Here is a 12,373-nt window from a genome sequence, read left to right as displayed (position 1 = left end):
TGGATGTGCAGAGAAGGAGAAGATGTTCCCAGAGCATCATCACAGAGGATATGGGCTATGCCTGGTGTGATGCCTGGTGTGATGGAGACACACTATCACCCATTCCCTGCCTCCAATCCTCTTCCCAGAAGGAGTTGCCAGCAGCAGTTGTGCCCTCAGGGATACTTGGTGCTGGAGGGTCAGAGGCCTTGAGCTCACAGTGATGGTCCCCATCTGTCTCTCAGCACCAGAGCTCCATTACTGTAGGATGCAGCTGGAATCCCTCTGGTGGCTGCAGGATTTGGGGATAGAAAGTCTGGTCCAGCCTCTCAGTTCCAGGGTCTGTTTGCTCCTTGACTGCTGGTGCATTTTCACAGCCACTTGCTCTGCATGACCTGCTCCTCCCACCCCTTTGGTGCAGCATCCTGAGCCTACCTTTACTTTTTGAGACATGTATTTCCTGAAGGGATTTGCTGAGTAATCTCTGTTGATGCTCAGGTCAAAGCTTGGACAGGAGCTGTTCCTGGGAGTAATTGCTATTGGGACCCAGCTTTGCTCAGAGGCCCCAGTGCCTCTGCCCAGGGCAGGAGGGCAGAGCCCTCAGCCCCACATTCACCACACAACTGCTACCTTGAAATCCACCTTCCATGAAAATTCTGCAACATTTGGCATTTCCACATACATTTCTGCCAGGAACCTTGTTTGCTTGAATATTTGAGGAAAGCAAACAGAGAAGGAGCCTGAACACAAACAGTCATGGATGTTTTTTGCAGTCTTTGCCCTGTTCTAACCCCAAGCCTGCTGACAGTGACACTTGCAGGCATCCCCTGATGTACCCCCTGGCTCTGCCCTGTGTGCTGCCTGTCCCCCACTGCTGGCCCTGGTCCTGCTGCAAATACTGTTGTATGTAAAAGAAACTCACCCAGCCTCTGCTGTCTGTGGGACCACCATCACTCACCACCCCTTTGCTCTCATGCTAAGTAAACATTTTTAATGTCATTTAAGAAATGTCAGCAGATGACTAACAGAGTGTGACTGGCAGACCTGACCTGCCCTCCTGAGCTCAGAACATCTCTCAGACACTCCTCAAGCCTTCCTGAGCCTCTTGCTGCTCACCTCCCAGAGCTGGAGCTCATTTCCTGCTGACAGCAGCCCTCTGGGCTCACTCCTCCTATAAAAATACCGTTGTGTTTCAAGCAAAGCCAAAGTTGAGGGTGTGCTGCTGGCCCCATAAATGGCTGGAATGAGGTGGGAGAAGTCACAGCCCTGTGGGTAAGTGCAGACACCCTGTGACACTGAGCAGCATCCCAGCTCTTCCTCAAGGAAACCTTCACCAAGCACCAGCAAACAGCTCTTGGGAGCAGGCCAAGGTGCTAACACAGTGATTGTCCCTTTTCCATCCCAGAAAATACCTGTGCTTATTCCTGGCTGCATCAACACGCTGCTCAGGCACTGGAAAGTGCTGACCTTGCCAGCACCAGTGTTACAGCCACCCCAACATCCAGCAGGGGTGGCCAGAGTGGGGACAAGGAAGGGGGCTGTGCCAGGTGTCCTAAGACCCATCAGTCCCTGATGGCTGCCAGACCATGGACACAGAGAACAAGGAGCAACAGAGGGATTAAAGAGCAGCTGACATGAGCATTCGAGGAAGAAAAGCTCAGTTCAGGTCATAGCTACAGGAAACCTGTAAAAATTTGATGCATTTGGCAGTGAAATTTTAAAAAACTCAGAAAATCAGCCCCCTCTTATGTTTCTCAGTTGAAACTATTCCCCACATCTGACCAGAGCTCCTGAGCAGTGATGACGTCTCGCATTTTTCAGCTGTTTTCCAAAGCTGCTTTACTGCCCAGGGCCAGCCCTGATCATGAGCTGGTCCCTGCTGTAACCACCAGCCCTGGGGATCCACAGCTCTGAGAAGATCCAAAATATGAAGGAGTGGTGCTGCCTGCACTGGGATTGAGACCAATTGCCCAAGTCTCAGCAGGAGGATAAAGGTGGATCAAAGGGCTCATCCCTTCCTCACTGCCCAGGAGATGTTCCCCTTGTCCCCTCTCCATCCTCCACCTTCTCACACACCTATTTGCATCTTCCTGCAGGGATTTACCACCAGTGGATCTCTTTCCAGCTCACAGCCTGTCCTCAGCAGATGCTGGTGAGGATTTTAAATGTATCTCCAGCTCCACATCTCTCCAGAGCTGCAGCATCACTCCCTTCTCCCCCAGGGACCCACCCAGGCTGTTGGGGACAGCCAGTTTGTCACTGCCTGGCAGGGCATCCTCTAAGTCCTCATACAAGGCACAGGTCTGCTGGGAGGGACATAAGTGCCCCCAAGGTGTCGTTTAGGAGAAATGCTGGTGACAGTCTGGGGCAGGGATGGATGGGGAGGGTTGCAGTAACTGCAGTGGGGGGATGCTCTTACTGATGCCACCACTGCCAAGAGAGGGCCAGACCTGTTCACTGTCCCCAGGCTGAGTGCCAGTGCCAAGCTTCCCCATTAGAATATATTCCTGGCTTCAGATGGATGCTGAAATCCTGAAGCTCCTAAGATGGATGGGGAGAAGGGAAAATCAGAAAAAAATAATTTCCATCTATCAAAAGAAACTGAAAGTAATTCTGTGACCCTCTCCAAAGCTGACGGCTCTCCTCCATCAGGCACACCAGCTCCATGGCCTGTCCTGCTGAGGGCAGGGAGCTGCTGCCAGCAAGGGCATCACCATGGGCATGGCTGGGGCTCAGCACCACCACTGCTGTGTGAGCTCCCACACCACTTTGCAGGGGAATAAACTTCCCAGTGACCCTGGGAGGGGTTTGGCCACCACTTTGCCATCTGCAGGATGGTGCATCCTGGCTGCTGTGCCCACTCTGCTGCCCAGCCCCAGCCCAACCCTACAGAGCTCTGAGGGAAGCCAGTCACTTCCCAGTCCTCCATCCCTTCCTCACCTCTATTTGGATAACTTTTTCACCTGTTTTGTTTATGAGGACTCCCCTCCTTCTGCCAACACTCTCAGTTTCCTCTCACTTTAGTCTGGGAGGCCCATCTCACTTTTTTATTCTTATTATTTCTCTCTACCCCTTGCCTGGCCCCAGGCTTACAGCAGGTGCTGGCCAGAGCCTGCTTTTGTTGGGCCATGGGAGCAGATGGGGAGAGTGACCACAGGTGGGATGGGCAGTGATTCCTCCCCAGCCTCCCCACAGCACACCTGGCTCTGCCTGCACTTGCCCAACCTCAGCACGTGGCTCAGTTACCAACTGTCATACTGAAAAATTAACACAAAAACAACTTTAAAAATCATAATTAATAAAAATAATTGTTAACAAATTCAAGAGAAAATTACTGTCAGAAATGTCTGTGTTTAAGGTCACTGGTGTGCCAGGACTGGCAAGTGGCTGTTCACAGCAGAGCCAGCTACAAGTGGGCAGAATAACTTCATCCTAAGTGATTAAAGAGCTTGTTCAGCTCCTCATGTTGCATGTGTCAGGCCGAACTGGTTGCTCACTGCAGAAATGAGGTTGGCTTTCCATCCTGGGGCAAAGCTGGCTGCAGGCACCTTGGATGTGGGGACAGCCAGACTCGGCCACCCTGCACCACCAGGTCTCCCAAACTGATGGAACATGCCTTGAACATCCCCTTTTCCTGCAAATGAGTTGCAAGTCAGTCCCTGTGAGCTGGGTGGGTCAGGAGCCATCTCCCACCAGCAGCAGGGGCTTCAGCCTGGAGGATGCTCAGCACTGGCTCCTCCTGGGCCAGTTCTCACTCTAGGATGTGACCTCTGCACATCTCAGAGGTATCAATCCTTCATTTCACCAGCTCACACATGTCCTTCACCACGCGGCTCCTTGCACTTTGTCCAAGCAGCATCAGCTGGACACAAAGACACAGCCTGCACTAAACAGACCAAACCTGAACAGTTTTCTGGGTATTTTCCTGCTGCTGGCTCCTGCAGCTCAGAGGCAGGAGTGAACAGAGCTCTTCCAGTGAGCTGGCTCCTGTGGGCTGGGGATGCACAAATGAGCAACCTGATAAAAGCAGCCTAAAACTCCATAACTGCTTGATCACAACTCCTGCTCACAACTCCCTGATCACAACTCCTCAGACCAACCCAGTGGCACTACAGCAGGTCCTATACAATTCCTACACATTTCCATTGCCATAGGCCATGGACCCACTGAAATACTGGGGTGATGTGACCTGAAATAAAGTGATCTGCAGGGTACTGAAGTGCTGGGGGCTGGGGCAGGGAGGCACAAAGGGAGCATGAATGCCACAACAGAGGTGGGTTAGGGCTGGAAGTGACACCCATGGGAGGCTGCAGGCCCAGATCAAGGGAAGCAACCATCCAAACAGAGGCCACAATCAAAGTGCAAGAAGGTGGCCTATGATTCCCACAAACCCTCCTGGGACCTGGGTTTGCACACATAGTACCTGGAAGGTGGGCTGGGCAGCGGCTGCACACTTGTAAAAGAGGAGGAGCAGGACATGAAAAATAGAGTGAGGAAAGGCAAGGTGGTATGATGGAGAGCTCCATGGGGTGTGATGAAAAGCTAGGGGAAGTAATGGAGAGCCCTTGAGAGTGATGGAGGGCCATAAGGATCTGATGGAGAGCCACAAGGAAGTGCTGGAGAGCCATGAGGATGTGATGGAGAACCTCATGACTGTGAGACCTCAACTGCTGAGTATGCTCACTCCACACCCTGGCCGTGCCCAGGGAACCAGGATTCACAAAACACATGTGACCAAACTAGCCATGTGGGGATGCTGCAGCACAGGCACATCCTGAGGATAACCATGGGCTGATGTCAGCCCAGGCAGGGGCTCCTGTCCCCTGGGGCCCATGTGCATTTCTTGGGCAGCTGGCACAGCCAAGGAGCACAACACGGGGCTGCTCCAGGCACCACTGTGCCATGCCAGGAGCATGGACACAGGCCTGGCAGGCATCTCTCTGTGGCCAGGTGCCCAGGCAGCACTGTGCCACCTGATGCTGTGCCCCACAGAGGCTGGAGGCTGCTGCTTGTCCAGGCTCTACACTTTCTGCTGGGAAACCTGCCCAGCTGTAACACCGGCCCTCGGCAGGAGCACGGCGCTGGCAGGAGCCCACTGTGCCCACTCGCAGCCCAGGCATGCCACGGGCCACCTGCAGCCTGTGCATCAGGGCTGGCTGTGTGTCCTAGGGCACCACTTCACCTCCTCTACACTGCTGCCACTCCTGCTGCCAGCCCAGCAGCATCATCAGCAGCCCCTCTGCCAGCACGTGGGGCCGGCCCTGCTCTCTGGGGCACGTGCCTTCCTCTTTGGGTCAAGCCCAGTGAAATAGAGAGAAAACACACGCAACGCACACAGGCTTTTACATCGTGCCAAAACCAACCAGCACCCTTCTGCTGCCTCCATCTCCAGCTTTTGGCCCGTGGGGCTGGGGGCTGCTGGCTGCTCCCGGCCCCACTCCCCGCGAGCGACGGCGGGCGGGGGGAACGCTGTACTCACCATATGGAGCCTCCATCTTTGCGCTTAGCTGGGTGCTTACATTGACCATGTCTCGCCGGCTGCCGCTACGGGCACGCTTGGGGCGAAAAAAACAGAGGAAGTAGAGGAATAAAAAAAAAAAAAAGAAATCTAAATAAATAAATAAAAAAAAATGTCTCTCGCTTAAGGAACTGGGTGAAGGCAGGAGGCAGCGCGGAGAGGCAGGGCGAGGAAACCTGCCTCTCCTGTTATCTTATTGATTCGCTTAATCAGGGCTAATGTGGGTGGAGATGTTAAATAGTAACCAAGCTCTTATGGAAACCAATCTGCAAGGTGCCGTTGTTGTAGCTATAGTAACTGCTGCCAAGCTAGAAACTCAAACATGGCTTTTACTGGACTCTTTTGGGGCTCCCGCTTGCAGATGGTGTCAAGGCCGGGGCAGCCGCCGGGCCAGGGTTACCCCTGGCCACGGGGAGCCAGAGGCTGGATCCAACTCTGCAGTGCCCCACGTGCTGCTGCGTTCTGTGCCACCACCCACCCGAGATGGGAAATCCAGGTCTGAGCCTGTACAAAGCAACAAGTGTAGGGACTGGCAAGGGCAGAGCAGAGCCTGGCTGAGGCACAAGGGGCAAAATGCCCAGGCCATGAGTTGGGGTTTGTCCACCTGGTGCCAAACCAGAGAGGTTGGTTTGGGATGGGGAGCTGCAGGGATGCTGTGGTGGGATGCAGGGTGATACCCTGAGCACAGGACTGGGCACGGGGTGCTTGCAGCTCCTCTCTGTCTCTCTCTGCTCCCCAAATTGGAGATACTCATGAGGTTCCATAGCCACTTATGGTCATCTGTGCTCCCTCTGGGACTGCTGCATCCAGGACCTCATGGTGGCAGATGTGCAGATGGGCTCCCCAACCTCCCCATGAGGCTGTGGCAGCCCCTGTGTCACTGGGAGCTCCATGACAGGAGCAGTCTAGGCTGCCATGGGCTGTGCTGAGCCCAGCAGGGCCATGTGCAAGAAGTGTTGCTGAGAGGACACCAAGTATGTGGGGAATCCAGAACTGAGGCTGAAAAAAATATTATCCACCAGCACAGAGCCTTCCATATCTCCTGTACACCTCAGGAAGAGACCAGGCTGCAGGGGGCACAGAGGGTCAGAATCCCCTTGACACCTCAGCTATTGAAACCCTGCAGCCCTGAGTGGGAAGGATTAAGGATATCTGCTCCTCTGAATGGAAAAGCACATCCCAAGGGAGCATGCTGTGAGGAAAGTGATGCTGGATGCAGAGGGCTGCAGCGCAGGAATCCACAGCTGGAAGCTCAAATCCAAGGACTTGTAATTCAAAACTTGTAATGAGTTTTCTGAGTGCTGAGAGATTCTAGAGAGGGAGAGGATGTGGAAAATGAGGTGCTCAGTGGCACTGGGGGCGAGGTGGAGTAGTGGGATAGTGTGGGATGGTCTGGGCGGGACAGGGAGTTTGTGGCCCTTCAGCGTCATCATCACCCGGTGTCCCAGCAGTGCTGGCTTCTCCCACACGATGGAGCAAAGCGCCCAGGCATCTCCCGTGCCCATAGCCCGTGGCCCCACCAAGGGCTTCTGCCCCTCCTTTGCTGCTTACCCCCAAAACCAGAGCAAGGGCACTGGCTCGGTGTTACCCCGAGGCTTCAGGCTGCGAGTGAGGGAGGACCAACGGCATGGGGGTCTCCAGGCTGCTTTATTAGGACGCTCAGAGCTGGGGGCCCCACAGTCAGAGGGGCTGCTGTGAAGCAGGAGCATGTTTGGGGCTCCCCACTTATCCAGCTGCTCACCACGAGGGGAACATCTTGGTATCCATTTACACCAGGCTCTGCCTTAGCACCGGGGGGGGCAGTGGGGAAAGCCCCCTGAGTCTGCAGAGCAGGGACCATCCCAGACAGCCCCACTCCCTCCATGCACCCTTAAACCATCCCTATTTCAGGAAACAGGGATCTGAACTGTCCCTGGTTCCCCCACAGTGGGCAGCAGCCAGACAACCCTGCTGGAGAGGTGTGTTAGAAAAGCATTTTCCTACGTGTCATTAGGGATGAAGCAGGTTGGACAGCCAGGCTGCCGGGGGGGGGCTCAGTGTTATAAATAATTCTTGTTCACCCCATCTCCATTCCCAGGGCTCCTCCTGGGGCTGCAGCCCTAGAACCAGCTGACTTGGTTGGATTTGACTCCGCTGAAGCACATGTTGTTGGAGCAGCCCCCGCCGTAGGTGGGGGGGCAGGCTGAGCACGGCCGCCCCACTTTGTAGGGTGCTTCTCCCAGCCAGTTGCCCCTAAAAAGAGAGAAGGGGGGGGTCACCTCTGAGCATCATCATCAGCTGGCACTGCTGTGGGGAGGGAGGATGGCAGGGGGACTGTCCCCAGTCACTTACTTGATGGCGTAGTTGCAGACCAGGAGGGTGGCGTGGCGCCACGTGCTGCCCCACACCCGCACGTTGGCACAGGTGCCCAGGGCACAGCCCAGCCGGCTGGAGGTGGCCCACACCATCTGTGCCAGGACAGAGAACAGACACTGTTGGTGTCCATCCACCCAGGCAGCTGATAGCCCCAGGATGTCAGTACAGGGCTCTGTCCCACCAGGGAATCTCATCCCAGCTGCCCTAATCTCTTTGGCTGGATGCTGTCTCATCACAGGCAGTGCTTTGTTACCAGAGAGTGACTTTTTGCTCTCTCTCTCTCCTAACTGCAACCTGCACTGCCCTGCATGGAACTGCCTTGCTGAGCTCACATCCATGAACAGCAGAGTCTGGGTCACTGCTCCATTTACCCAAATTAGCTCCTAAACCTCCCAGTGAATCATGGCAAGCAGCTCACCCTGCACACAGGGAGGTAGACCAAAGACAAAAGCTCTTCCAGAAGCCTCTCCAGGTCAATTCTCTTCCATAAAAAGTGTGTATTGCCCTTTTGCAACTGAGAGCATCCCTGAGTATCCCCATGGATGAGCCACATGGGGATGCAGATGTTCAGGTAAAGGTTGGAGCCATGAAGAAGAGGTAATTAGGAGTTGGCACAGCTCTGCTGCCAGGCAAGAGAAACAGAGGAGTTTTCCACCTTCTTCTGGCCAGGCTGTGTGGGGATGTGCCAGGGGATGAAGGGCCTGCATTCCCAGGGAGCCAGAAACAGCTGGGTGCTATGAAGCTGTTCCATCACAGAGAAGAGGATTCATGCTTGGCAAAAGTACAAAGCGGCTTATTTTTTCTCCTCACCACCTTTAAGTTGCCAGAGGTGCAGTGAGGAGAGAAAGGCCAAAGGAGGGGGAAAAAAGCTTTAAAAAAATTGGAAACCTCCATGTCAACTGGCCAGAAGGTCACAGCTGGGTTGTGAACCCCTGGGACCTTCCTGCAACAGCCCAAATGCTGGAGAAGCCCAGGGTGGAAGGGCATCACCAGCATCCCTCCAGCTGCCAGGACCACTGCCTGATCTGAAGCTGGCAGCTGGAAAAACCGATCCTGGATCCCAGCTGCTGATGTGAGCTGCACAAGGCCCCCCTTTGCCTCTGGCTCCGGGGAGGCTGCAGTGCTCACCTGTGTGTAGTGGCTGCAGACGGAGCCACTGCATTTGGAGGGGCAGCGGGGGTTGCACTCGCGGGGGTGGGGGAAGGAGTAGTGCTGCTTCTCCTGGTGCCAGGATTTCACCATGTCCATGACAGAGCGGTACCTGCAACGGGGATACAGGTGAGGCAAGGTGGATCTTCTCCACATCAGAGGTCATGGACAAAAGAAAGGATGGGAAAGCTCCACACTGAGGAAGTGGGGGAGAGAAATGGTTTGGAGCCAGGGTCCATTGGGAACAAGAATTCCTGGGAATAAGGGGTAATGACATCCTTGTGCCAAGCCCACTTGTGCTCGAGGCCATAAGACCAGAGAGACTTGAGGGCTCAGACTCATGTGGAGGAGATCAAGGACCCATATCCCCCTGGTCCAGGTGCCTGGCAGAGAGGGGAATAATGGCATACTTCCCAAATGAGCAGCAGGCACATCTGCTTTCCTGTATTTACCCATCTGCAAGAGCTGGGTCCTCCTGCCCCCCAGGATGTGCCTCTCAGCTACATCTCCTGTACAATTCCAGCTCAGAGCCCCTCTGCTCCTTGACTGAGGGGCTGCTGCTGCTCCTCCTGCAGCACTGTGGGGCGTGGGGGCTTCCCAGGAGCTCATTCTGCCTGCAGGGCACTCACCTGCCCGATTGGATGGAGAGGTTCTGTCCCACATACTTCATCAGCTCAGGGGGGCCGTGGTCCCACAGGCAGCGTGCAGCCCACGCCTCTGCTGCCCTGGCCAGCCGCTCATCCCACACCTGGACACACAAAAGGAAAAGGGAGGCAGGAGTTTTGGCTTCCTAGAAGAGCAAAGAGGAGAAACCTGCTCCCTTGTGCTATGGGGGCTTTCTGAGCACCCATGAGTGTCCAAAAAATAAGAAAGTACAGCAGCATGTCCAGGAGCAATGGACCTCCCCAGCTGCCACCACAGCTCCTGGACACACAACACAGCAGAGCAGGGATGCCCTGCAGCACTGCAAGCCCTGTGGGTGTGATTCTCTCCAGGAATGAGCTCCAGCACAAGGTGGAGCTGAGCACAGGGGTGAAACCCTGCAGCCCTGTGCTGGCACTGCAGGTCACAGCTGTCCCAGCCCTCAGTGCAGCCCTGCCCGGTGAGCATAGCTGGTTCCTTCATGCATTATTTAAAGCCTCCTCACTCATCCTGAACGCCTTTGGGGAGATGCCTGTGTGAGTTATTTTGGAAGGCAGGAATTTAGACCAAGCAAGAAGCAGTGCAGGATGCTCCCAGGCATGTCTGACCTGCCTTGGTACCCAGCAAGCTGAGCTGCTGTGTTCTTCTCCCAAACCAAATCCAGGGACCACCCAGCTGCTCCCTCAGAGCTCTGGTCCCCTTCCTGGGCCAGAGCAGCATGTGTCACCTCCTGCCCTGAGGGTCCTGCCCTCTGTAGGCTGGAAGTAACTCCTCTTGGAGGACCTTTAGGGATGGGTTAGGAGCTCCAAGCAGGGTGGACAGAACCTGAGGAAAGCTCTGCCCAGGTGACCCTCTGGAGATACCCAACCTGTCAAGGCTGTGCATCCCCTCCTTGACTCCCTCCTGCATGTTTCTTCTCCTGGGAGCTGGCACCACTTGGAACACTCAAAGGGGACCCTGGAGATTCTGATGGTATCATTTCTCACAGTTGCAATCAGGGGAGAGGCTCCTACCTGGGCTTTGGGTTGGGACCTGACCTTTTCATGCTTATAGCCACCTCCCAGATGTCCCAGACACAGGCCCACAGATCCCAAATCTGCCCTCGTGGAGAAGGGCAGAAGGTCTCTGTGCTGGGACTCCATCCCTCCTACACAGAGGCTGCAGGGGTCTGCTGAGCCCCTGGGACACAAAAAATCCCCCAGGGCACTTTTTGGCCAGGAATCCAGCCAGCACCCTGACATCCCTACCAGGCTGGGGCTCCCACATCAGAGGTGAGCCCCTTGAGCCCAGCAGAGCTGTGGACCCAGAAATCCCCTGCCACAGCCCAACTCACCATATATTCCATGTTGGCGGCGGGGGGGGACACCTGTGCCCGCACCTGGTTGTGGTAGTCCAGGATGACACTCATGTCCTGGGGGGAGAGGTGCCTCCTCCGCCGGCCCCGCGGGAGCCCCTCGCCCCAGAGCGGGGCCCCGGCCGCGCCCTCGGGTGGGGACAGCAGCTCCGTGGCGTTGGGCAGCAGGAAGGAGCTGGACAGCTGTGTCACCCAGCAGCCCAGGGCCGTGAGGTACAGGTGCAGGTGCAGCACAGCCATGCCAGCCCACCTGGTGGGGTCAGCCGGCAGAGTTCTGCTCCTGGCCCGGGGTTAAACAAGGACAAAGGGGGATTGCTGGTCCCTGCTGCTGGTGTGCAGATCTAGGAGAGAAAACAGCACAGGCATCACTCAGGATTGCAAACACCCTGCAAGCACCACTTCCCAAAATGAGGTGGAAACAAATTTTCTTCCTTTTTTCCCCTATTAATAATAATAGGGGGTTTTCCTATTAAAATTAGTAATAATTAAAAATAGTATCTGTAATAACCTTATTTACCAGAGCAAATTCCCCAGGGCTGGCAGGGAGATGCCTGGGGAATCGGTTTTCTTGTTTGTTTAAAAAATAATAAATCAATAGAAAGTTTTTTCCCCCATTTTTTCACTTATGGCACATTCCTGTGGCACAGGGGATGGATAGTTAGGAGTATGCTGAGAGTCACCGCAGCTGCCCGCCCTGTAACTTCCCAGGAGTTTGGTTCATTGAATAAATCCCCGGCACAATCAGAAATCTCACACAGATAGAGACGCACGGCAAGACTTAAAAGCACTGTCGAGAAATCCTAACGACTCTTTTACCTCGGGAAAAGAAAAATAGCCACAGCCAAAGCAGAGTACTTTATTAAAAAAAAAAAAAAAAAAAAAAAAAAAAAAAAAAAAAAAAAAAAAAAAAAAAAAAAGGAAAACGCTGGAATATCCCCTTATCCGCCAGCCGATGCACCTCCTAGCATCCCTGCCAGCCCTTCCCGGAGCAGCGGGAGGATGTTCCAGCACTACGTACCGTGAGCGCTGAGCCCGGAGCGGCAGCGGCGGGATGGACCTGCGGGAACAACCTGCTGGGGCAGATGCAGATGCGGAGGGAGCTCGGCTCGGCTCAGCCCCGGCGGGCAGCCCGCTGCGGCCGCTGACGCACAAGCTGCATCTTAACTCTTCCCCCGGGGAACGTCCTGAAGTTTGGAAAGAGCCCTGCCAGGAGATTTATAGGCTGGTGAATGCCTCCGCGCACACGGGCTCACGCAGGCACACGGAGCCCCGCGCGGGGCCGGGGGGAGCGCGCAGAGCACGGCTCGATGCCCCGGCGGGCAGAGGGGCTGGGGATTTGTCCGGGCTACCTACAGGGAGACATTCCCAAAGTCATC

The 12,373-nt window shown here is 55.1% G+C and overlaps 1 protein-coding gene across 1 annotated transcript; it reads right to left on the bottom strand.

Moving 5' to 3' along the window:
* Window positions 1–7,596: 7,596 nt before the first annotated feature.
* On the bottom strand, window positions 7,597–11,349 carry R3HDML (R3H domain containing like; the record flags this gene model as incomplete). Its single annotated transcript, XM_083873225.1, has 5 exons — window positions 10,977–11,349; window positions 9,631–9,749; window positions 8,981–9,113; window positions 7,829–7,944; window positions 7,597–7,729 (listed from the first exon to the last, which is right to left on the bottom strand). The coding sequence occupies exons 1-5, from the start codon at window positions 11,235–11,237 to the stop codon at window positions 7,597–7,599; spliced, it is 762 nt and encodes a 253-aa protein (XP_083729351.1). The 5' UTR covers window positions 11,238–11,349.
* Window positions 11,350–12,373: the final 1,024 nt, after the last annotated feature.

This window comes from Zosterops lateralis (genome assembly GCF_965231275.1).
Source record: "Zosterops lateralis genome assembly, chromosome: 16".
Classification (NCBI taxonomy): Eukaryota; Metazoa; Chordata; class Aves; order Passeriformes; family Zosteropidae; genus Zosterops; species Zosterops lateralis.
This window is presented reverse-complemented; position numbering and strand designations above follow the sequence as displayed.